Here is a 27,043-nt window from a genome sequence, read left to right on the forward strand (position 1 = left end):
AAGTTAGGTTCAATCAAAATAGACTTTCCAAATTTCCAGAACTTTCCTATAAACCACTTCAGTGCATAAATGGGCATTAGGCAACTAATACTTTGTTAATAATAATCTTAGTTGCTTGTATCCACCTTGAAATGTCCAATAACTTACAAAATTCTGGCAACCATTGCATAATATTTAAAAGAGATTTAATTAAAAATAATTTAATTCAATTATGTAATTGGAATATTACAGTAGGTTTTGTACACACTATTGAAAATAATTTTTTACTAGTATAAAAAAAGATTGAATAATATTAACCACCATAGTATTTTCAAAATTATTGTCAATATCTACTAATTGTGAATATTTTTAGCTTCTAATTGCAAGCGTATTATTATTTCCATGCAGTTGTTTTGTTGTTCAAGCAAACACACAGTCATGAGGCTCAAAGTTTTTTGTTGCAAACCACAAAGCACAAGCACACAATTAACTGCCATCTATTTTCAAACTTTTGTGTTTCTCACAGTAAACAAAAGGTCCTTTTTCAAATATAAGTGCTGTTTTACATCTCATCTCATCTATCAGTGTTCATACTTATGTTGTATGTTAATTAGAACTAATTTAGGTTTTATTTACAAATAATATTTAAATATTTACATAGTCATCAAATAGTTTGATAATACCATTGTACTTAAAATTAGTTGTAAAAATGCTTAACTAATTATTTATAGAATTGCATGCTAGTAATTTAATTTATTACTCATTTACAAATATAAAAGTCATTAAATATGGCTGTATTTAAAAGAGCAGTTTTATGATTAATATGTAATGGTTATTAAGCCATAATAAGTTGAGTTGCAAATAAGGTTGATAATTAATATCACAACCCAGCTAAGTGAAAAAGTTGATAGTAAATAAATTTTTCTTGTTTGGTTAAATCAAAATTTTAGTGTTATGAACAGATGAAACCTGTGTTTTGTATACATTGTTTTTTTAAGACTTTTGAATAAGTAATAAATTATTTCTTTTACTTCCAGGATTAATTTTACACATAAGTCAATGCTAAGAAGAGATAATTTAACTCCAGAGCCAACAGCAACACACCCATCTGAAATGCCAGCCTCGTCAGAGACCCCACCACCCTCGAATCACCATGACAACCATGAAGGTGATTCCCACGCCAACCAGCATGTTGGTAACCATGCTGTAGCTGAGCAGAAGGAAGGACTGAAGATGAAGATAAGAATTCCTTCCAAAGCTCCAGTCAATGGAACAGGTCCAACATCACCACAAGAAAGTGAAGGTTTGTCATTAAGTTTATTAATTATACATTATATTTGAAGGTATACTATTATTCAACAAGGAAAAATATGGAAAAACCTGGAATTTGGGTAATGTTGAAAAAACCATGGAAAAACCTGGAATTTTGAACAAAAATTACAAAAAAAAACCTGGAGTTTTAATTTAGTTTGGAAGGTATACATTTACTGATTGTATTTTTTGAGCTGGTTAATTCTTTTATAGCTGTAAAAAGTTAAACTTAACTGTACTTGTTTGCCATAGCTGGTTCTTGTTTTTCATAAAAGTTTTGATTATGTTTACCAAATTTTAGTTTCTGTTCTTTGAATTAAACCATAGTTAGAGCTCACTAATGACAATTTTTGACTTAAATGCATTAATCATGCTTAAATGAAGAACATGATGATGCTTCAGATGCAGACAATGAAATCTACACAAATGGTGACAGTCAAGACTCCCCCCTTGTAATTGATGAAGCAGAAAACACACAAGGTTTGGATAATTGAAGTTTTACATCTTTTACATAAGTATAAATTATAATAAGTGTATAATTACCTTAAATTTGTACATAAGTAAAAGTTAAATAAATGTTGCTTCACTCATTATTGGCTTAATAACTTTTTTATTGAGACCTAAAAGTATCAGTTTTATTTTTTTTACAAAAGTAAACTGCATGTGCATTCTGGAAACAAACATAAATTTATTGCGGGGTTGCCACACACTCAGGTTACTCAGAATAACCCAGGCTAGTGTTTGGCCACTTGTTTTATCACAAGAGTGACAACTTTGACATTATTATTTTGGTCCGAAACCTCAATAATAAGAAGCTAGTCAAATTGTAAAATGTTTTACCAGATGAGAGCAATGAGAGTTCTGGCATCAACCAAAATGAAGCAGATTCAATGGACTGTGAAGACAACAGTGAAATCAAAGAGTCACAGATAAATTTAACAAAAAATAAAGAAACAAATGAAGATGTATCCAGCCTGACCGCACTTAACACATTTGCTGCTAACTTAAGTGAGTTATTATTAATTTCAGTGTAGGCCCAACTTAAATTTGCATTAAATTTTAAAATTACAAATCTTCAACATTATGCCTTAAGTTTTAAGCAAAGAATTGAACATTTTAAATGAATTCGAAAGTAGATCGATTATCTATCAGAATTAAAGTAAATGAAAACATACCAATTAAATCAAAAATTGAGAATCCTAATGTCATTATATTGTAATATTTTGACATATAGTATAAAATGGGATATCCAAGACACACAAATTCAATAAAACTAAATACATTTCAAGCAATTCACAAAAGTAGCATCTTATTGTATTGTCTGGTCTGTACTGGTAAATTATGTTCTTTAATATTGTGTTTGTTTGATTTGTAATATAAAAACAAAAATAAAAAAACATTTTCAATTTATTATAAATATTTTATTTCAGATAACAACGGTGGTTCGCCTGACTACTTGAGAATTGCAATGTCTGAATGCCCCGGCAGAATCCCCAAAACATCCGAAATCATTGACGTTATTAGAAGGGAAATGAGTGCGTCAAACTCTTCAAATGCAGGTAAGTATAAATAATAAAGCTCAACACCACTCACATGTGTTGATTTGCTTAAATTGATACAATCCTTAAGTACATTTTTGATTATTGGGGGATGTATGTATTTGCTAATCAAAGGCATCTCACAATGCAGGTATGCAATACATTACATTAATTAAACTTGAATTTATATTAAAATTAGAAGTACAAATTTGATTATTGGGTGATGCTTATCAAATGCGTTCCTTCAATGGTGATCTCAAATAAAAATACAAGTCCAACATCACTTACATGTGTTGAACTGTTGTAGCAATTTTTGTACCATCATGTTTTGCACAGCCTCAAACGACTTCACTCTAAAACAAATTTTAAATTAAAACAAAAAAATTGATTAATTTTTAAAATTTTGTGTTTTATTACAACCTCGGACCTACCCTCAACTGATACTGATACTAATTTCTAACTAAAATTAATTTGAAAGTAAATTATTTAAACTAATAATTCATTAAACTAATAACTTTTCACAGCTTCCAACCCAACTTCACCCAATACTAATGCAAGTTCAGTGGCAGGCAGCCCAAACACACCAACCAATCCGAATGTTTCATCAGGAAGCCCAAACAATCCGAATATTTCTGCGTTGGAGCAAATTATGAGGAACAACAGGTACGATACTAATATACTTGATGTTTTAATAGAAGAATTTTAAATCTAAAACTACAAGCTAGTTTGTAGGCACAAAATTTTGGATGTATGTAAACAAAAGCACGTTAAGTTATCTATTATGAGCTAAACATAATACTTAAAATGCAAATAAAAAAATTATTAATAAACCATTAATTGAATTGATATTTTCAAACATATTACAAATAATTAAACCCTTTTCTTTTGTACACACTGTATAGCCTTCTACCGCAACTACCTCAAGTTTTAAACCTCCAACGAAGCCCTCCCAACATTATTTCAAAACCTCCGAAAATTTCTGCGTCGCAATTAATGAGAAACACCAGGCAAATTTACCTAGTTATACTTGCAGTTTAAAAAAAAATTACAAACATATTTAAAAGCATAAAATTTTATAATAAAGTACTCACGGATCAATAAATTAAGATAAATAAATGACAAGCTACGCACAAAGCTATCAGAGTAAACAAGATTTTGAATTAACCTTTATTAAAACTAATGTAATGTTTTTAGCAAATAACTAAACCTTTTCTTTTTGTACCAACTGTATAGATTTCTAAACTCTCCCACGCTGCTATCTCCAATTTTTAACCCACGGATCCCTCCCAACATTATTTCAAAAACGAGACCGTATATAACCAACAGTCCGAGGAACGTCCCGCCAAGCCTGAGACCGACGAGCACCCCTAACTCGAATTTCCCTATGACGTCACAGTTGAGCCCCCAGGACCAGCCAACCGCGTCGATGACTCACAATATTGTCACTCCTGCAAGGGCGAACGCGAACAGAAGAAACGTTTACAGTCAGTTTTGTTTTTTATTTTCTTGGTTTAAAAAAACAGATAATGTTAATCTATTTTAGTTTTATACAGTTAGTTTTGTTTTTATTATTTTTGGTAGTTATAGAAAGTAAATACTTTTTTTTGATTTTTACAATTCAGTTACTAAAATATGTTAAGTTAGTTTTTACTGTTAATTGCTCTTTATATAAGCTTCATTTGAGTTTCATATAAGTTAATGAATTATAATTTACAATTTAGTCAAGTAAGCATTATCAACTGCTACATGTTCAGGGTTGCCACTCGGTCAGGAAAAGTCAGGAAATCAGGAAAAGTCAGGAAAAATTTTAAAAAATGACAAAAGTCAGGAAAAATCAGGAAAAAATGGGGGGTTTTAAAAAAAAGTCACGAAAAGTCAGGAAATTTGATTAAATTAAAAAAAAATCTGATTTTGTCAGTCTAAATTTACAAAATTCCTTGTTTTCCAAAGCCTTCAAATGGTAAAAATTAATTAAAAATCCTTTAAAGTCAAAAAAAAATTTAAAATTTTCCTAGAAATTTACATTTATTTAAAATTTTGTTTACAATGCCTTCATCTGGTATAAATTAGTAAAATATCCTTTATAAAACTGCAAAAATTTTCTATTAACATATTGAACAGCTTTATATAGTTTCAAGTATTAGAATTAGATTATGTATTTTAGTATAAGTTTAATTTAAGAGTTTAATGTAGAAAAGTCAGGAAAATTTTGGTAAAAAGTCAGGAAAAAGTCAGGAAAAGTCAGGAAATTTTTCTCAGCTTGATCAGTGGCAACCATGCATGTTGTACAAAGTAGTATTTTTTTTAGAAGACAAAAATAAAAAAAAATGTAAACACCAATAATTAAACCAAATATCTTTGTACGAACAAAACAGGCCGGAAGCAACAAGTGAAGCCCAAGAAAAAAAAACGCAAGCGCAGTGAGCAGTTTGATAATCAACAGAATATTTTATTTACTTGTATAATAAAAAGTTTCCGCCAAAATTAGTTTCTATAAATTAGTTTGTATTTGCTCCACTTCCAGTCAATTTACAATTTTACAGACATGTTTACACTAGGCTGTTTTAATTCATTTTAAAACAACATGGTTTTAATCACCCAGACTAATTTCGTAGTGTTTTTTAGCAGGTTCATTTGATTGACTAATAAGAACTTTTATTATGGATTTCCTAAATTGCTCAACATCTAGCTAAAATACCAGGGTTAAACGGTCATTAGAGGTGTACACCACAGTGGATTTAAGGCTTTGGTTCTGCATCATTGGTTTTGCATCCAACAGTACATGGCATAAAAGCAGTGTGATGTTTCATTGAATATAAATATTATGTGAACGTTGTATTGAGACACCATGTATTGAAATAAACTCTGTGTGTTCTGATTTATATTGTAGGTTCCAACATACATGCAGTCAAGGTTTTTAGAGAATTTTTTCTAATTAACCTTCATCAAGTTATAAACTTCATAGACTTTTGTTTATGGAATTGATCATTTAACTGATTTAGAAAAAATGTCATTTGTTAACCCCAAGTAGGGGTAGGGAGTACTTTGGTGATGTTTGTTGGACTTGAGTTCCTACGATTTTGATTTGTTTTAGCTTCGTTAAGAAGAATTTGAAAAAAAAAATCGAAAAAAAGTATGCTTTTAGTACAAAAAACTTATTTCAACCCCAAAAACTTTTCAATTTTTTGACTTAAACAGTAATAAAATTACTTATACAAGTCCTAGACTTTTAATTTATGTCTTAAATGAAAGCTTATACTTATTGACATATATTTAGAGACATATTAACTGCCTATGTATTATGATGCCATAATAACCCTAAACGTGCAGAATTTGTCTGTAAAATATAGGGGTAGGGAGTACAGCACATTTTTTGGTAATATTGTAAAATTCAAATAAGTAAATATGATTTGGATGTCTTTTTGCTTAGTTAAAAAGAACCAAAAAATAAAGATAAAAATTATGCAAAAAAAAAGTTGCTGCCCAAAAAACTGGTTTCAACCCCAAAAATCACATATTTTTTGATTTTGGAACACATATATCACATATTTTTTGATTTTTTGGCAGCAACTTTTTTTTTGCAAAATTATAATTTTTTTAAGATTCAGTTTAACTAAGTAAAAAAACATCCAAATCATACTTAATTATTCAAATTTTACAATATGGTTAAAAAAATCTTCTGTACTACCTACCCCTACAATTTAAAAACAAATTTGCACATTTAGGGTGATTATGACGTCATAATACATCAAAAGCAGATAGTATGTCTATAAATATATGTTAATAAGTATAAGCTTTCATATAAGACATAAATTATAAGTCTAGGATATGTATAAGTGATTTTATTACTGTTTAAATTAAGAAATCAAAAAGTAGGTGATTTTTTGGGGCTGAAATAAGTTTTTTGGGCTGTAAGCATACTTTTTTTTTGATTTTTTTTCAGATTCTTCTTAATGTAGCAAAAACACAATCAAATCATATGGACTTGAATGAATATTACAATATGACCAATAAAATGTGCTGTACTCCCTACCCTTACCCCTACCCCAAGTAATTAAAGTTGTTTAAAAGCTCACGACACATTCACCAAGCGAATCTGTTAAAAGTTGTGTGGGTTGTTGTAATTCCTTGCTGATAACTTCAGTAAAAAATAGTTGATTACTTGTGATAATTAACATTTCTCATTTAAAACTATTAGCAAGTTTTCTCTTGCATAATAACTAATTCAATCATCACCACCCTGTTACCACAAGTCAGTCAACATGTACATTGATTATATTTTGTCATAATTTTTCATTGGATACATACTTCAGGGTTGCCACACACTTAGAGAACTCAAGGAAACTCAGGGAATTTTCAAGTTATAAAAAATCTCAGGGAAACTCAAGGAATTTTGATTCGTTTTTTTAACTCATGGAAACTCAGGGCAGTTTTGGATTTTTCTATAAATTTCTGAGGAATTTTAATATATTTAAAAAAATCCCAAGGAAATTTTTTTTTGATCTAAAATAAGATTTAGTTTCAATATTTTGTTGAAAAAAGTTTATTTTAATTATTTTTAGATGCTTATTTAGAAACTTTTTAGCCTTGCGGCTAGGTTGCTAAAAGACCTGGAATCCTGGAAAAACCTTGAATTTGACAATTAAGGCTAAAAAAACCTGGAATTTGAGTAAATTTTGAAAAAAACCTGGAATTTTGAACAAAAACCACTAAAAACCTTGAATATTGAATAATCACTAAAAAAATTGGGAAACCTGGAGTTTTAAACAACTTTTGCATGTAGAATAATAACATTTAGATTTGGCACAAAAAATCTATTGTATATGTAAAAGTTTTTTGTCATCATAAAAAATTTTGGTTTAAAAACACATTTAAAGTAACTTAACAGTATCTTTCAATGTTGTTATACTATTTAACACAGTGTTTTCCTTAAACTTAGTTTTCAACCAAAAATAGACTCTAAAACGTGTAATTCAAAAACCTGGAAGAAATTTGCCGAAAACATTTTGCAACCCCGAATGTACTTAGAGCTTTAATTTTGATTACCTTTTTCTAGTTTCACACAAAATCAGGATGACTCAGACAAGCATTATTCTGTTTTTTTTTTTGCTTCAAACAGTAGCAAACCTGGTATACTTCTTGTTATAATTAGTAAATAAAGATTCACAACTTTTTATTTATCATTTAACATTGATTTACAGGTATTTACCTTTTAACATATTTTGTAATGGCCCCTCCAATTTTAGAAAAACCTTCTCTCAAATACGCTCGAGACCTTTTTTGCTCTTCATTAACTCTGGAATATTAAGAAAAATTTTCATAACTACCCTTGAATATATCTAAGACCTTTTTTCTCTCTTTATCATCAATTCAAGAACAAATTGTAAAAGTTTAAAGTTATGGACCATTTACTAGTCATGCCCCCCTATTTGGCCTCTTTGCAGCTTATGAACCCAAAGGGACCATACGACTCACTTTGGGAAACTCTGTAAAACCTGGCGTAACTTAAAAATTAAAGATATTTAATTGTGTTTATGACTAGGACTTCAAAATTTATATACTTTTTCCACAACAGAGAGCCAAAATTAATGCAGACTTAAAGACTTAAAAAGAAAGTTTTGTAACACAAACAAATCATTATTAAATTTCTTTAAATATATTATATTTCCTTATCAGAGAGCCAGTCACTAGTCACTCCCCTCTACTTTGGCCTCTTCGCAGCTTATGGACCCTTAAGGCGGCCGTATGGCTCACTTCAGGGAAACTCTGGTCTATTTAGAAACGTGGCGTAACTTATAATTTAAAGTTATTTAATTATTCATACAACTAGGACTTAAAGATTAAAATATTTTCTCCTCAACAGAGACCCAGAACGAATGCCGCTTCCGCCCCGAATGGCTGCAGGACGCCGACATGAAGAGGTGGATGATGGAGGATCCGGTCTGCTCCTCCTACATCTACTGTCGCCCCTGCAACAAGTTCCTGAGGGCGAGGAAGCACGACCTGATCACCCACTCCAGGGGCGGCGGGCACATTAACGATCTGGCCAAGATCGGACCCGATGACCCCGTGAGTTTAATTTTAAACATTTTTTATAATGAAGAGTAGTTTTTTGTATTGGATGTGGGAAGTTATGAAGTTATTAAAAAAGTTGATTATTTACAAATTAAATATACTGATGATCTTTGTTGATCAAGTTGCTGGGCTGGCCAAGATTGGACCTGATGACCCCGTGAGTTTTAAAAATTATTCCATGCTCATGGTTGAGAGTTGTTTTTTGTTTTGGGTGTGGGGAAGTTATAAAGTTAGGGTTTAAAAGTTGATTATTTACAATTATATAAGGCCTGGCTGGCAAAGCTAAGCCCTGATGACCCGGTGAGTATTTTTGTCAGAACTATTTTTGAGTTAAAGAGCTGTTTTTTTCTTCGAGTGTGGTCAGATAAATAAAATAATCTTTGGTCCAAAAAGTTGATACCACTGTTGATCTTTGTTGATCAAGTTGCTTGTTTGACGAAGATAAACATTGCTGTAAGTATTAATTTATAAAATGCACCCAAGTGACCCCGTGATTTTTATGTTCAACTCTGAATTAGAAAGTTGTTTTTCGTTTCGGGTGTGGTTGGGTGAATAAGATGTGAAGACATAACTTGGATGCGTACAAGTATTCACAAACATATTTTTATACTCTTTTATTCCCATAAAAAATCCATATAGTATTAACAAATTAATTTTTATTTCATTTAAATAATGTAAAATTATCAGCCTCCAACGCTAGAAGAACTGACAAGACTGAGCATTGAAGACAAGAAGAAAAAGCAAAGGAATAAGTCTCCGCCTCCCCAGCAGAATTTTGAAATCAACCAGACAAATTCTGATTTGCAATTGAATCTGAATTCGTTTGGGGTGAGTAGTGTTCCTAACCATAAGTAGTATTTTAGTTTTTTATAACTATCAATGATATGTTGTCAATTCCCAAATGTGACATTTTCTTATTGGGCTGAAAATCAGTTATAGTTTATTTTATATACAATACTAATTTGTATTATATGTTTTGGTTTTAAGAAAATAGATAGAGAGATCTCAAGCACTGACGAGGTCTTTGACCGAAACTTAGTTTGTAAAATAAATTCTTAAAAGAATAAATTAATACTAATTTGTATGTGAAATGTTTTTCAAATTATAACAGCACTGCAGCACACCATATATAAATTTTAATTCCATTCATAAATAACTTCCAAAATTATATATGTACATATTTTAGATGAAATTTTGACTTGAAAAACCATTAATAAAATAGTACAAATATCATTTAAGATATATTTATTTATACAGGGTGACGACGATGACATGCAATTGAATCCAAATGTGCCACCAACCCTTTCACCAGGCCAGTGGGATTTGTTGAGGACGAATCAAACACCTCAACAGCAGCAAGTACCGTCTGCGTCTAGCAGGTAGTAAAATTAATATGACATTAATACAGAAATAAGATAAAAATTAATAAAAAAGTTCTATCTGCATATTTATAAAAAAAGTTTAACTGAAAAAAATAAACAAAGTAGACAGGAAAAGCTACCTTTCGAAATTAAAATCTTTCAAGCTTGAATTTTTAAACAGATAATGATACTAGTTTTGTATTTGTTATTTAATTTTTTAAATTTGTTTTGCAGCATAATTTTTCGTCCAATGCTTTTGCAGTAAAGCATTTTTACTTATAAGCTCGAAACAAAATAATATACATCTTATGATATATTTATCGATAACAAATAAATTATTTTTCTAGGTTTAACACTCCGGCAAGTAGTAGGAACACACCTGTTCAGCAAAGAAGGTTTGGCCATCAGACTTCAACTCCTGCTAGCTCAAGTAGAAGCACTGGGAAATCTACCAGTTAGTTATAACTAGTTACATAAATTCTTGTTTAAAGTAAATGTAATGTGAGATAAATCTATGTTTTCCATACTAGATAGAATATATCTTTAATATATTTACAATTATATGGGTTTGAAAAAATTCCATACTAGATAGAAGCACTGGGAAATCTACAAGTTTTCTGTTTTTTAACTTAATCAAAAATGTTGTTTTACATTATTTTGCTCATGTACATAATAATGAAAAATAATAAATATTCCACACTAGCTAGTTTTTGTAAAAGTATAGGAATATCAACAAGTTAATTGAAATATTTATTGAAACCATAAAAAAAAGTATTAGGCAAACAATAATATATTATTAATTAGTCAGTATTTAACTACAAACCAAAAGGTTTATAATACTCCAAAAGAAGTTCTAACAAGTTAATTAAGTTACAATGAAATTACAGCAAATTGTTTACGTTAGTATGACCAAGTACCTCAATTAAAATGATGTTTGTCCATAAAATAAAAAAAAAAAACTAATATGCTTAATATAACGAGCAAGAAAATTGAGTAGAAATAGTTTATGGTTGAATTATTAATTAAATTAAATATATTGTATTGAGCTATGTCCATATATATCTATGTAAACTATCATATTTTTTTGTTGTTTCTTAAAGACACAGGGTCAATTGAATGCCAGATTTCGAAGAAATTGTTGTCAAGTATTTGAAAAAAATTGAATACCTTTGGTTTAAATGTTTAAAAAGAATAATTAAATAAATCATATAATACAAATGTACTATTAAGCCAAAGTTACATTTTATAAAGTTTTTCACGAGGTCAGTTTTCAAAATAAAAAATAATTAAGAGACCGGTTGGCGCCTAGATGTAATTAAATTTACAGGCAATTTTATAAGTCTCTGACTGTAAAAAAATACAGCTAAGCTTACAAAAAGTTAAAACGAAAATTTTTGAAAATTAGAAAGACATTCTAAAATCTAAAGAAAATCAAAAATAGAAGTAGGCGATATGTCAAGTAGAAGCTATAATTTCTTGTGACCTGGTTTAATTCTCACTTACTTAATAGTAAAAGTTGTGACTTACTTTTATAAACTTGCTAAATAAGCATTTATTTTATTCTGCTTGAAGTGCAAATTAAGTTGTAAAGTTTAGTAAGCAGTTTAGAGTTCCGTTTAGTACTCCTTTAAAAATTTAAATATGCTTATAAATTAATAAAATGTTTAAAAAAAGTTTTATAATTTGCAATACATTAAATTCTACTACAAATGTTTGCATTTTAACAACAAGTTATTGTACAAAACTTATTAAAGCAGGTGTAAAAGTACTGATTATAAAGTAACAATTTATTGTTGCAATAAATGTTCATATATCTTCATTCAAAAATCACAAGTTCTGTAAGTCATAAGTTTTTTGTATACAAACTACACATTGTACATAAGCAGGTGCTGTTGTGACTCATCCAACTACGCATCTAATTTTCATTGTTTCTACATTATACTGTATGCTGTGGTAACAATTAACTGGGCGACATAAAACTTAAAAATAATATTTCAGTCATTTAAATTTTTATTGTTTCTACATTATACTGTGGTAAAAATTATCTAGGCGACATTAAACTTTAAATTTGATTAAGTAATCACATCTAAAACTTTGAAATAATATTTCAGTCATCTAAATTTTCATTGTTTCTACATTATACTGTATGCTGTGGTAACAATTAACTGGGCGACATTAAACTTAAAAATAATATATCAGTCATTTAAATTTTTATTGTTTCTACATTATACTGTGTGCTGTGGTAACAATTAACTGAACGAAGTTTAATTTTGAAATAAACTTTAATAATAAGTTTTTTATTATTTCTACATTCAGTGGCACTTTATACTGAGTTGGTAATAGTTAGGCGACACAAGTTTTTATACAAATGTAATTAGATAAATAGTCTTTAATAGCTTTAATAAATTGTAATATTGTGAAACAACAGTACTTCAGCACATTTAAAACTTGTAGTTGTTACCCAAAAGAAAGTTTTTGCATAAATAATATTTGTTATAACTATTTGCATGAGTTTCCACTAAGCCTTTTGTAAAGTAAATTTTAACCCAAACACATTAAAATCTTAGCTTGTCTTTTTATACACCCATCAATTTTATAAAAACTTTTATCTGCTAGGCCTCATAACAGTAAAGTAAGAAGACAGATAACATTCAAATCTTTTATAACATTACCAGTTGAAAACACGTCTTTATTTATTTGTGTAGTATAGACTTATGGTTTGACAAAAGCACTAATACATAGGTAGTTGGCTTAAATGAAAAAAAGGTAGTCATTTATATTTTATCAATGCCTGAGTATATTACACATATATCTAAAAAACATAAGGTTTAACAAGATTTCTGCTCATGTGGGATTATTTTTTAATAGTCAAGGGTTGTATTTACATCAGTACATGTTAGAATATAAGTCTTAAAAAATATTTTGTAGTGATATGTCTAGATAAATTAAAATAAGTTTTTTGTTAAGCGAGTTCTTAACAATTTAAGCTCTTGTGTGAATATGTATAGGGGTAAAGCATGCATCAATATGTAAATTTTAAGTGAGTCTTGATGTCAGCATAAATAACTTATGTTTTTCACATAACAAACCATCTATAGTTTATTAACAAGAAAATACTAATGCTAACCCCTATCACTCCCAAACAGGAGCGAAGGACCTCGGTTACCGTCGCGAATGGCAACAGGACCCCAACTTGGGCCCTTGGATCGAGGAAATCCCCTCGGACGTGACCAACGTTTGGTGCAGGGCTTGCAAGAAGACCCTGAAGGCCAGGAAGCATGACTTGCTGAGTCATGCTAAAGGTAGTAAGTAGAAGCGAGCATGGTTTGTTAACAAGATTTAAAAAAAAATAATCATGTAGTTATTTGAAATTTGCCATGTAACACAATAGGTTTGGCTGGTATGATGATAATTATTATTTTTTATTTGTGACTTGTTGAATCATGCTAATGATAGTAAGTAGAGGCACGCATGGTTTGTTAAAAAATAGTTTTACTTTTACATTTTTAATGTACTTAAAAAACAAAGTATATTATGAAACGATTTGCTTTTTTGAGAGTGTTGTGTGATTGCTACACGATTCAGAAGTAGTTAGTATTGTTTGCTAGTAAACAACAAATATTTTAAATTTTTCGATCCTAAATTCTAATTAAGCAGTGATAACAAATATTTTGGAGACTATTTTCTGTGACGTGCAAGAGGTATTAAATGGGTTTAAATTTTTCGGTTTGCACATAGAAATCAACGAAGTCGTAGATGAACATTTTAATTTATTCAATCAAAATAACTTTGATCATTCTGAAAAAAATGTGTTTAGCTGCATGTTCGATTATTTAAATGATTGTTTGTGATTAAATAATAATCCTACTCACATTTACTTTCTTCAATCATTTAATCTTCTAAAACTCCACAATGTCTTTTAGTTTGATTGTTTTTGTTTACGAATAATTTATTAATATAAATTTACAAACTCATCTGCATTCATTTTTTTTTGTGTTTGTGAGAACCTAGTACATACTACAATCTAGTACATACAAAGGTATAAACATATAAATATATTTATTAAATTATTTTTGTAACATCAGGCCAACAGCACAACAAAGCCATGGAGGAGTTGCAGCTCCAACAAGATTACCATGACAACAACTCGCAAAACGGGGACATGGCAGCGACTTCGCAACCCAACAGCAACCCTGCTCATCACAATAGCTTCTTCACTAACGGGAGTTCCCCATCCATGGTCGCGGTTCCGTCGTTGCTCGGCAACATAGCTTTCAACGCTGCCAATAGTGTTAGTATGGTTGTTGTTGAATAAGTGTAAACTTTTGAAGGTTATAAGTTTTACCAAAAGGCCCTTTATTAACCCTTGTTTCGGGAACCACTTGTGTGGGTCATTTGGGGTATTAAGTATTACTGGTATTGGTTTAATACTGTTCAAATTATAACTAGGTAAAGGTCCCTCAAAATGGTTGATGTTACCCACTTTTGGATAGACAAAATTGTATCAGAACCAACTTCTATAAAAAACAATTTTCAACAGCATATTTTCAGTTACTTTGGGAACTAAATTGGTGTAGGTTACGTAGGGCTTTTGTAATCAAGACTAATTTTAACACTGACAACCAGATTTACAGTATTAAGTTATTAGTTTCAAGTATACGGAGGTTATATTTAGTTTCGTATGGGTTTCAAGCTTTAAATGTATCCGTTTGAAATTATTTCAATGATGTTAAATGGGTGAAAATTAATAAAAATAACCGAAATACAATGTGCAATTGGTTTCGAATACATTATAGAATTAAAAGGTAAACAAACTTCTTGAGCATTACGTTTGTTTGGAAACAGACTTGTTTAAGCTGCTACTATTTATATAAAATTAAGTTGGAAGAATTATGGGTTTGAAGCTAATTACCAGTCATAAGGTTTTTGTTTGAAATTGAAAGGGTGTACAAAGTTTGAAATAAGTGCAAATTTTACCAAGCTAATTTGCCTGTTTTATTCAAAAACTTTTATAGAATTAGTCTAAAACCTCAAGTACTATGTGTTAAGTGTTTTAGTGGTTTAAAAACTAATGAAAAAAAGAGTCAATTACATATTAAATTATTCAATTTTGTTTGTTAACAAACGAGAGCACAATATGTTCATTTTAATGTAAAACTGAAATAGTTTACTGAAACAAAAGAGAAAGTTTATATAAGTTAAATTAATTACTTTAGGAAGTCACGAAATATAAAAGTTTCTACTTTCGCTTATATAAAGTGATAGTATGAATATACTTTCAGTTTAAAAGTTCTTGAAAAACTAATACTGATATGTGTAAATAGTTTTTTTAAAAAACCTTTGGTTTACTTTTCATAATCGAGCTGTAAAAATTTATAAAAAAAATTGAGACTTTTAAAAGTCTTAATCTATATTTAATTATGATAAAGGAAGTTAACTTCAAAGAATTGTAATTGCTATAAAAAGTAAGTTGTATTTGCATCAAAATTAAAAAGTAATTAACTGATAAAACTTTTTAAGTTCATACTTTAAGTTTGTTTACTTAAAAGTTTTACAACTTGATATAATGCATGTGTAAATAAATTGATGTTTAGATAATAATTTAAACTTTTGCAGCTTAGTTTTATTTGGAAAGTTATATAAAAAGAATATATGTTATATAAAATGGTTTTAAAATAGATTAGAAATGAAAACAACACACATTTTCCAAAACAATGTTGTTGTTATAAAAGTTTCTAATATATCTTCACTCACAACTTTAGTTAATACTGAACTATTGAAATAAACAAAAAAGCTGAAGAATAACTGAAAATTTTCGGCGGTTTTCTAATTTTATGGTCGCGTTTTAACTTGTCTAAATTGTCAAAAAAGTTCAAAAAAAGAGACTGAATTATTTAAAGCAGAAAACTTCCAAACAAAAAGTGGTGATTATAAATAAGCTAATGAGTTCAACAGCTGTTAGTTGGAATGTAAAGTTGTGAAGATTCATTTAATCCTAATTTTATTGTTTACATTGATTCAGTCTTGTAACACATTCAAGTTTTAAGCTATAATTCGACAAAAAATATTTAATGTCAATTTTTTATTTAGAACTACTGTTGATTAAAACTGTTCTAAATTGTTCCGGGAATACTTGAAATATTTTTTGAAATACCCAAAATTCAAACAGTCACAAAATATCAAATCCATGTTACTTAACAAACATTTAAATGATATTTACAAAACGACAAAATAGGATTTTAAAGACAAACGCATATTAATAAAAAGGGCCAGTCGTTTCCGACAATGGAATAATCAATCACTTGATAGGAAAATGCGAGAAAATTACGTTCGTTTCCATTGTATTATCTATTATCTCTGGGCAAGAAACAATACGTTCATGCTACATGGCATAATGTTACGCGCGTATCTAACCGAAAATGTTATCAGTATACTCACTGTGTTTTAGCAACGAATTTTTGAATTTATATAACTGTTCTGTTGCAAAATATTTTCAGGTATTTTTAGTGCTTCAGTATGTGATGTTAAAAATCTGGAAAATACTTACACAGTGTTTTAATCACACAACATTTCTTACCATTATATTATTTATTACCTCCGTCCGAAACAATACATACAAGCTTAACTTAATCTTACAAAACATCCTAAAAAACAAAAGTTTCTTTCTGGTAGATTCCGTATACTCTGTTCCTTCAACAATTGGTTACAAATTCTTAGACGGTTTATAATGGCGGTATTAGTACAAATTTTAAACAAAATTTTTGCCATGTAAGTATAGTGGTGTTTTAAAAGTTAGCAATCTCTCACTATCTAATAAGTACATGCTTCTGTATTTTCTTATTTTATTGTACATATTACGTTTTTAACAAATTGATTTTACATTTTGACACTATCGTATCTAAAATTATACGTTCAAAAAAAAAGCTGAGTTCTTTCATTCTATAAAAGTATCTAAAACTGAAATTTAGAAAGTTTTATATTGCTTTATGATTTGATGGCTGAAACGAAAAAGTATTTCAAACACCATATTTATTTTACATACAAAATTGGTTTTCAAACACTTGTAATTCTAAGTTAAAGTTTATTATTGTTATCAGACTTTCTCAGAGAAACCATCATCACATACAAGATATACGCGCGTATATTCCATTTTATTATCTATTTTTCAATGAGAAATTTCGTTTATATTTATTATCTGTTATCTCTGCTGGTCACACAAATGCGCGTTTTTTTTCTGTTCATACAAACTTCCTGTTACTGTATCTTCTCCTTTTGTGTTGATATTTCCAGGCGTTGATGTTTGCTTAGTATGCAAGTATCTCACAGAAAATTAATTACTTTAAACCTTATGTTTGGTAACTAGTGAAGAATTTATAAACCTTCTACGGCGATGCTTTCAGTCATAACTACCATAATGTGCAACTTTTTGCGAATAAGCATATAAGTTTAATCACATACTCGCATGTATTTTATTCTATTATCTGTTATCTCTGCTGCTGGTAACACAAATGCGCGTGTTTTTCTGTTCATACGAGCCACATCGCGTTTCCTGTTGCTGTATTATCTCTTTTGTGTTTTTGTTGTTGATGTTTGCCTAGTATGCAAGTATCTCACAGGAAATACTTCATTTTTTTAGTTACTTAAAAGTTAAACAACAAATCTTGCAGTCACAATCACAGTTTTTCTGTGAACAAGCTCAAAAGTAACATTAGCGCAATAAAAAGCTAAATATTATGACAACTTTGCAACTATGAACTTGATTATTTAAAACAATTAGAATATATTTTGCAGTAATAGTTACCATAATGTACAGCTTTTTTGCGAATAAGCATACAAGTTACACAAGCGTAACAGAAAGCTGTAAATTATGGCAACTTTGCAGTTATACTGAGCTAATTTCTCAACGTTTTCAAAAATTTATGCTTCCTGTTTGGAACTTTCTCTTAATATTTGCATGGAACTTTATACTCAGTTTTTTTTGCAAATTGGATCCTTTAAAGTTTAAGAGAAACATTTAGTTGTAAGTAAATTAAGAAAACTGTATTTTTTAGCAAACATGCTCAAATTCGCTCGTATAAATTTTCTGCATAATCTAACATCTACTTAAGGTGATACTAAAATTTTTTACCTCACAAACTATTCTGTGTTTCAGTTTTTTCTCTCGACTGCGTAATAAAATACGTTTTTATACGGGGCAAACGTATCCTGTTTGCAGGCATTATTATTCTCTTTCTCTTTTGTCAAACCGTTTATTTTCAGACATATTTTCTTGATATTTTTTATTCTTAAACAAAGTGCTTTATAGACGGTTGTTTGAATAAATTTTGGCTGATTAAAATTGTTTTATAGTTTATTGAACACTAAGCTTATATTTAATTTAGATACCAAGCCTCTGATTATTTACTTGTTAGCTCATTTTTAAACACGCAGTTTAAATAAGTTTCAACCAATATTCTTACTTTTTGAACAGTGGGCATAAAGTTTAAGTAAACTTTTTTCAAAACTCTGATTTATTCATTTATTTATCATCGAACTTAATAACCACGCACAAAACAGAATATATCAAAATTTTATATGGAAAACTGATAGTTTCAAGTTTTATCTCCATTATCTCATTTCATCACGTACGCAGCAAAATAACTGAAAGTTTTTCAGCCAGCTCTGTAAAGCGTTTCCTGTATGAAGTTTTCTCTCCGTTTTCCTTTAATTTTCTCTTTTGTTATGTCGTCAGGCTTCCTTTGTTTGCCTAATGAGTTGCCGTTGCCTTTAAAAAATTTATTATTCATTCAGTCTACCTGTTACCAAAAAAATTACCAAGTGTAAAGCATCGGTATCTCAAAAACTTTATACTTTTAGTTTTTAAGCTGCATTTTTAACATTAGTTTGAATTTAAATTTCCAGGGTTTTAGTGTTTAATTTAACTTAGCTTATTGAAGTTATAATTGTATATATTTACATTTCTAGCCAATGTATATCTGTATCTTTTGTCTTATATTTGTATGTTTCTCTCCGTTTTCCTTTATTTTTCTCTTTTGTTATGTTGCATGGGAAATTTCAGGCTTCTTTTGTTTACCTAATGAGTTGCCGTTGCCTTTTTGAAGTTTGTTAATTATTCAGTTTTTATTCGTTACCAAACAACTTACCAAATATAAAGCATCGGTATCTCAAAAACTTTATACTTTTAGTTTTCAAACCTATTTTAACATTAGTTTAAATTTAAAATTTTCAAGGGTTGTAATGTTTAATTTAAACGAAGCTTATTGAAGTTATAATTATATATATTTAAATTTCTAGTCAATGCATATCCATATCTTTTGTCTTATATCTGTATAAATAAGAAAGCACATCGTTCTGTCCTCATTTTAAAAACTAACATTAACACCAGTAGTTCAGTTAAATAAAATCAACATATAACGTTCTATTTGCACAAGTTTTATCTATAACCTCTGAAAAGCTTATTTCTCTCAATTACCTTCAAATGTTTCTTATTGTGATAACATTTTCTCTTTTATGTTACCATTGGAGATACCAGTTGCCTTACAGTGTATGTTTGCTTAGTTTACAAAAGCAAACATTTAAACAGACACATTGCTCTGTGGCGTTTCAACTTCTGTTTTTCTGTAAACTGTTGCTATTATATGCCTTTTCGCAGTAGTTTTTACAAGAAAAAAATATTTTTAATAATTCCAAGCGTTAAAGTTTTTTAAATTTATTTAAAAGTGTAGGGTTTATTTCTTGTTTTTGCAACTTGAATTTTATACAAAGTTTATTGATTTACAACACAGCCATATTGTTTTATTGTTTAATGCAATCATGAAAGTCTTTTGAAATATTATCTTTATAAGTAACAATAGTAAAAGTTCATTTTTTTCAGATAACAACCTTAATATTTGCAAAAACTTTCGTTATAAACCGTTTACCCAAATGTTTCTCATAAATTCAAAATTCGGATGTTTAAAATTTCACCATAACTAAAGTTATTTTTGAGTTTTTTTCTTTCTCTTATTTCTATTTATAAAATAATGGTTTCAAAATAGGACGGGTAATTTTAATTTTTCATCTCTACCACATTTAATAAGCTAAGTTTTAGTGTTGGTGTAAGTTGTCTTTTCAAAAAATAAACCAAAATTAGCCAAATCTTTTGCTAAAGTTCAACGTATAAAAGTCACAAAACATCTTTGTCAAACTTTGAACAACAACTTGCACAAGGAACTAACAAAAACATTTTTATACAAAAAGCTCACAAGTTTTGAATATAAAGGAAATTCATGTGAGCTTTCCAGGCACATGATTATATTTCAAATTCCATGATTATTTAAAATAGTAGCTTTTGTACTTTGTACTTGGTTTTTTTTTACTAATCAGAAACATCTGTCAGCAAAAAATTTCATGTTTAAAGTTTTCAACAAGTAAAATTTATAAACCAATATTTGTATTTGATCTTTTTCTGTATTTGTAACTAAAAAGCAGAACTTGAAAACCTGAGAAAATATATTTACAGACAAAAGACTTTAAGCTTTGTTGAGGTTCCTTTCAAGGGCTTTCAGGCACTTGAACATTTTCTCTGTGGTTACAAAAAGATTGGTCGTAAATTTTCATTTAAAATTTTGAATTTGAAAGCATATACAATATTTAAACATTATTTTGAAACTCAGTGGTAGGAATGAATTCATTTTTGATTTTCCAATTATATAGTTAGCAAACTCTGATGCCATATCACAAATTGAAAAAATTAAAAACCAAATAAGTTAAAGAGTTATTTATTATTTTTGCTTTTAAAATCAAAGTTCTGGTGACCAAACGTAAACATATTTTCAAATTAAGTTCACTAAAAAACACTATTCAGTCTGATAAACAATTTTTATTGGCACAAACCGATTCATCAATTGGCGCACTTCGCAAAACAACCACGCTGAAAAAGCAGGCGGCCGCCTAGAAGGCGCATCCACACGGGCAACCGGAGACAAAACGAGAGAGGCTTCAAAAAACGAGAGAGAATTGTTCTCTGTACTTTTCCACTCGATTGTCATCAGAAACTGGCAACTTTTGAAGGCGCGTCGCAACGAACTTTGCTCGTTCGAAATGCTTGGTTGTTATTGGTTGATTTCTCTCGAACGCTGGCTCGCAATTGGTTGATGAGAGCGTATCTAGCGTGCTTCAGATAAGGAAAGCTTGTGTCGTTGCTGCTGTATACTGAATTTCCAACTGCTAATTTTTCTCTGTACTAACTTTTCTGTTTGACTTTTCTCTGGTTACTTTTCTGTGGCTACTTTTTGCTCCTGTTTGCTATTCCAATACTTTCAGACAAATTTTACGTTGCAGTTTTTGCAAAAAAAAACCATTGATAATATTTATTTAAGTGTTTAAAATGAATAAAAGAACTGAAATACTCATTTATATATTTTTAATTACTTTCTCCTTTATTTAATTTTTTTTTTAATAATTTTAAAATATATAAGCTTAAAGATAGTCTTTGTTTTTAAGACAACAAAACTTCTATGGAAATGAATAAGTTTCTGCAATTAGATTGGTGTTACTGCAAAAATACTCATAGAATTTCAACAGGTTTTAATTTTAATAAACAATGTATACTGCAGATGATGTAACTATTGATATGATTTTTTATATCATGTACTTTGCACTTATGTAATAAACAAGTTGTTTTCAGTTTTGAATAAGGAAACCTATGCATAGAAATATTCAGTGAACTAGTTACGTGATTGAACAATACGAACTTTATGGCCTAGGTATTACGCACATAGTAGTAATAATTTTTCGTCTGTTTAACATTTCAGTGTTACTCACGAGTATAAGTTTTTAGTATTTATTCACTAATTACACGCTAAAAATTATAGATAATTGCTCACGTTAAATAATGTAAGTTTCACTGAATTAACTACTTGATTTTTCGAATATTTATTTACTTAAAAATCGCATACCTGAGTTAACTATCTATTAATTATTGTATTTAGGTGTAAAATATTACAACTTGTTTAAATCTTGAATGTAAATCTAGTTTATGTAAAAACGTATGATGAAGGATGTTTTTATATTTGTGTGTAAGGCAAATTTTGACAGGCTTTAACAGGTTTACTAAATTGTAAAAGTGTGGTTAAGAACTACACCATGATCATATTAAAATAGCAAATAGCCTTTTAACAAAATTAACTTCAAAAAAGAAACAAAAGTTAACTCGACTTTAAACCTGAATAGTTTCAAAATTGCTCGCACTCGCTCGAAAGTAACCATTACAGCGCGCTCAGTTAAAAACGCTCAGCTCAGTGGCAATTCAGCACAGTGGCTATTTATCACACTTCTAACTTTAAACTTTATTGCGTTGCTCAGTGCTCTGTTACTGCGTTGCTGCTTCTGAAAAGTCACTTCCGGGTTCTAGCCACGCGCATAGCTGCTGATATTATTCAGCCTCTTTTCATTAGTCAGGTTTTTTGCTATGCTTAAAATATACTTGATTTTAACAAAAAAAATTAACCTAAACGCGCATATTACTAACTGCTTAATAATTTCTTGAAAATTTCTGCAATTGTCAAGTTTTCTGTGCTGTTCAAAAATACCTAGTTTTCTAGCAATTGTGGCATTTAAGGCTTGTTAAATTTAGTTGAAATTAAAACTACACTCGCGTATTACTTACTGCTGAATAATCTCTTTATTTTTCACAGTAAAAATAATTAGTCAGGTTGTCATATGGTGCTGAAAACAATTTTTGTTTTCAAAACATGATAAACTTAGTTCAAAATTAAACTAAACGCGCCTATTAGATGCTGAATATTCTCTTTAAATTTCTGCTTTCTTTCACTAGCCAGGCATTTTGTAGTGTTAAAGCACTTTTTATTTTTAGAAAGTTTGGCTTGAAAAGTATTGTGAAACAGTTTTTTATATACCATCAGCATTTTTTAAACTGAAAATTTTAATTAAAATGCTGACATTTTAAATCATTTTAAACTTAAAAGACCTGAACTGGTATAAGTTTCATTGTTTTAGACATACCAACATAAATTTTATATTTTATTTTGGTTATCATACTTCTTAAAAAATAACTTGAAAACTACTTATAGATTGACATCTAAAATTGTTTCGAATTTAAAAAGTCTGGTTTGGTATAATTTTAACTTATTTTAAACATAGTAACATTCATTTAATATTTTTTTTGCTGGTAAGCACATACTTCTTAGAAAATAACTTGAAAGTAAGTTGTAGTAAAACTACAAGCAAAAACCGAATTCAGGTGTTTCAATAATTCAGAAGAAAAATTTTCAGTAATTCTCAGTGTTGTGGCATCTAATTAAAAATTTATGTCTTGAAATCTCTAAATTGATGCGCGCAGACATCTGCCACTTGCGCATTAAGTCTGAAGTTTCTGTTTACATAAAACATTTTGATACCACTCTGAAGATTAAGTATAAAAAAGTTAAGCGTGAAGTTTTTAAACGTCAACTTTTCTGACTTGGTCCAGCCATTTTTTACTGATTTTTTTGGTTTAATTTTTCATAACTGAAGTTTCTGTTTACATAAAACATTTTGATACCACTCTGAAGATTAAGTATAAAAAAGTTAAGCATGAAGTTTCCATTAAACCTTAAAACTACTTTTCTGAGCTGATTCAGCAGTTTTGTGTTGATTTTTTGTTTACATACAACATTTTGATACCACTGAGATAAATCTTGTTTGAGTACATAAAAAATTTGGCAAGAAGTTTTTGAACATCAACTTGTCTGACTTGGTCCAGCCATTTTTGTGCTGATTTTTCATTTGTCTTTTTGATAAACCAACTATGTCCTTTTTATATTTAATTACTGCTTGAGCAGTTAAATTTTATGTGTCTACGGTTTTAATGGCACGAGTTTCAAAAAAGTTTAATTCAATACTTGTCTGGAAAAACTAATTAAAGTTTTGCATAACATATAAACTTTTTAATTTTTTTATTTTCACTTCTTTGAATTTTATTACTTAAAACTATTTTATGGTAGATATTAATTAAAAACTAAAGTCTTTTAATTTGTAATTGTGTTGTAAAACAGTTCATTTTTGCATTTAGTCAAATTATAAAAAAAATCATAAAATATTACATATATTTTGAATTAATAAATTACACTATATCTCAGCAACTAGATTTAAGCTAGTAAAAATTAGATCTTATATGAGAGCATGTCAGTTTTAGAAAGATATATTTTTAGAATAGTATTAAAAAACTGAACTTAAATTAAAGAAAATATCCAACAAAAGTTATATACTAAGTTATGTAGTACAGAAGTCGAATAATTTGTAAAGTTCAGCTGTTTTAAAGCTTAAAAACATTAAATTAGCATCTGTAATTAAGACAATCATAAAAATTAGTAAAGTTACACTGTTAAAATTCAAGATGAGATAATTTTCAACAAACTTTTTATTTAGTTTGTGTATTACTACCAGCATATGTTTTATTTGTAAAATATGTTTATTATGTTCATTACATTCAGGTTATTCTATTTAGAGTTAGAACTGTTGTACACAAATCAGTTTTTAGAACAACCAGTCAGATATAATGAATTCAAATAAATTTAACCTTCGTATTTAAAAAAATATCATATTTTAAAAATTATAATATGTTTAAAATAATTAATTTTAAACAACTCAACATCAAACTACTATAAATAGCAATTTTAAAACAAAAATTTTAGAAAATAACAAACAATTAACCTTGTTATTTTGCTTAAACATATTTTCTTACTTTTTTAAACAAAGTTAAAATAAAAAAATCATTGAAAATTATAAAAAATTGATGTTGTCATTCTGAAACAACCTTCCAACAAAATTTTAAATGTTACAGTCAGTTATATAAATATTTTTAGAAAAATTACAAACAATTAACCTTGTTTATTTTGTACCTCAGTTTTATTTATGTAACCCAACATTTCAAAATCAAATGGACCCCAAACTCAACAACATCTCCCTCAAGCGGCCCCCTAGCAACGTCCTCCCCAGCAACGCGCCGAAACCGGCCAAGCGGAACGCGCGCAAGTACAACCGGGCGTGGGAGGACTCGTTCCCGTGGGTCACGTGCACGATGAAGGGGGACCGGGAAGTCCCCTACTGCAAGATCTGCCAGATCACCCTGAGCACCCACCGGTCATGCTTGAGCAAGCACGGCAACTCGGCCAAGCACTGCGAGCTGGAGGCCAAGTTTTACGGTGGCGATTATGAAGGCAATTTTGGCAACGATGTTGGGTTCGATGGCAGCTTTGGCAAGTTCAAGGATTTCGTCAAAAACGATGTCCAGCGTCGCGAAGGCAGTTTGGACAAAGTCCAGAATGGTTCAAACGGACACGCGGGTTTCGGAAACGGGGATTTTTCTTCTCTGAACCTGAAGAGGCCTTTCACAGTTAGTTGCATTGAAATGAAAATAAATGTTGTAAATTTTTTATTAATTTTTAAATAGTCACTGCCGGTCACAATTTAATATTTTAAATATCGATCACAATTTGCCTTGCCATTCGTCTTTTTCTTAAAATGCCTTGCTAAATGTGACTGTGCTTCATAAGTAAAATGTATTTCTCCCAAAAAACATTTATCCGTTAAAAATCTTGTACATCTTTAAAAACGCTTGTTAAATCAGAGAGGCGTCTTTTTAATTGCCTCTTTAAAATGTCTGCTCTCTTTAAAAAACATCTTTCTTTTTATTTTCTTTTTAATTGAATGGCAGGCAAATTGTGATCGGTATTTAAATAATTTTATTCAGCAAATTTTTGCTGACTTCTATTGTGACCGGCAGTGAAATAATATTTTGACCAGAAAACTACCGTTTAGAATTCAGTTTGAATAAATACAAGTTGAAAACTTAACAAAAAAATACAATAATTTGATTAAGTGTAAATGACTTGAAGTTAAGTGTGCAGTTAAAGTCATTATTATTTGCTATATAAAAACAAATTAGCTTTTGTTAGCAAACACTTAAATCTATATTTTGAAAAGTTATTTGCTGTATATTCTTTTACTTAGTTAAAATAAGTAGATAGATAATCTATTAATTTTAAAACACGAGTATTTATCTGAAAACCACCAGTTTATATAATAAAGCTAGTTTAAGAAAATATGACAACCTGCGTGGCCTAAAAAGTTTTATTCGTGTGTTTTCAATAAACTTTTTTTTACAGACTGTAAACAACAACCCTGCTTGGCTGAACAACATCATCAACCATAGCGCCAAGAAGAGAAAAATAGATGAGGTATTTATTTTTATTAATTTATGTTTTATTTTGTCAAATGCAGCAAAGCTTTTACATCTAGTTTTTGTTTTAATTGCCATGTAAAGTTAGTTGAATTTTGTTTGAAAACTTAATGATAAAAAATAAACTAAACAAAGTATTCACTTTTTATTTTTCTGCAATTCAATTAAAAAAAAAGTTATTTAGAAAAAAAAAATAACTTAATTATAAATACTTAATGCAAAAAATTAAAATGTTTAATCACTTATGATTTTAAATGTTACGCCTGAATAATTTTTATATTTTATTTTATAACAATTGAAAGGTTGAGTCGAACGGACCGAAGCAGCAGAAATTCAGCTACACGAACAACGACGTCATCAACGGAACGAACGGCTTTGTGACGTCACAGACGTCCAGCGAGGCGGACGAGGACGAAAGTTGCCGACTGAAGAGTCAGGTGGCCAAGCTGAGCAGGAAGATGTATTCCAAAGGGTGGGCCGTGGCTTGCCTGGGAACTGTTTCAATCAAGGATGGAAAGTTAGTGGATATAAAGTTTTAATCTATTGTTTGTATTTGT

General features: G+C 29.3%; 1 protein-coding gene across 2 annotated transcripts in view; it reads left to right on the forward strand.

Moving 5' to 3' along the window:
* The first annotated feature begins 1,028 nt into the window (after positions 1-1,028).
* LOC145834137 (uncharacterized) overlaps positions 1,029-27,043 on the forward strand; it is a 33,425-nt gene continuing 7,410 nt past the window's right edge. Inside the window, exons 1-14 of one of the 2 annotated variants that reach the window (XM_082941495.1) lie at positions 1,029-1,282; positions 1,693-1,770; positions 2,134-2,298; positions 2,721-2,849; positions 3,353-3,491; positions 4,155-4,312; positions 8,692-8,897; positions 9,591-9,731; positions 10,161-10,282; positions 10,612-10,718; positions 13,411-13,569; positions 14,350-14,555; positions 26,413-26,484; positions 26,789-27,003. In XM_082941495.1, coding sequence (XP_082797621.1) covers positions 1,039-1,282; positions 1,693-1,770; positions 2,134-2,298; positions 2,721-2,849; positions 3,353-3,491; positions 4,155-4,312; positions 8,692-8,897; positions 9,591-9,731; positions 10,161-10,282; positions 10,612-10,718; positions 13,411-13,569; positions 14,350-14,555; positions 26,413-26,484; positions 26,789-27,003 — 2,141 coding nt within the window. In that variant the 5' untranslated portion in view covers positions 1,029-1,038. The remainder of the gene's footprint in view (positions 1,283-1,692; positions 1,771-2,133; positions 2,299-2,720; positions 2,850-3,352; positions 3,492-4,154; positions 4,313-8,691; positions 8,898-9,590; positions 9,732-10,160; positions 10,283-10,611; positions 10,719-13,410; positions 13,570-14,349; positions 14,556-26,412; positions 26,485-26,788; positions 27,004-27,043) is intronic. The other variant, XM_082941496.1, reaches the window with a different exon arrangement.

The sequence above is a fragment of the Thalia democratica genome, chromosome 4 (assembly GCF_965202585.1).
Source record: "Thalia democratica chromosome 4, ktThaDemo2.hap1.1, whole genome shotgun sequence".
NCBI lineage: Eukaryota > Metazoa > Chordata > Thaliacea > Salpida > Salpidae > Thalia > Thalia democratica.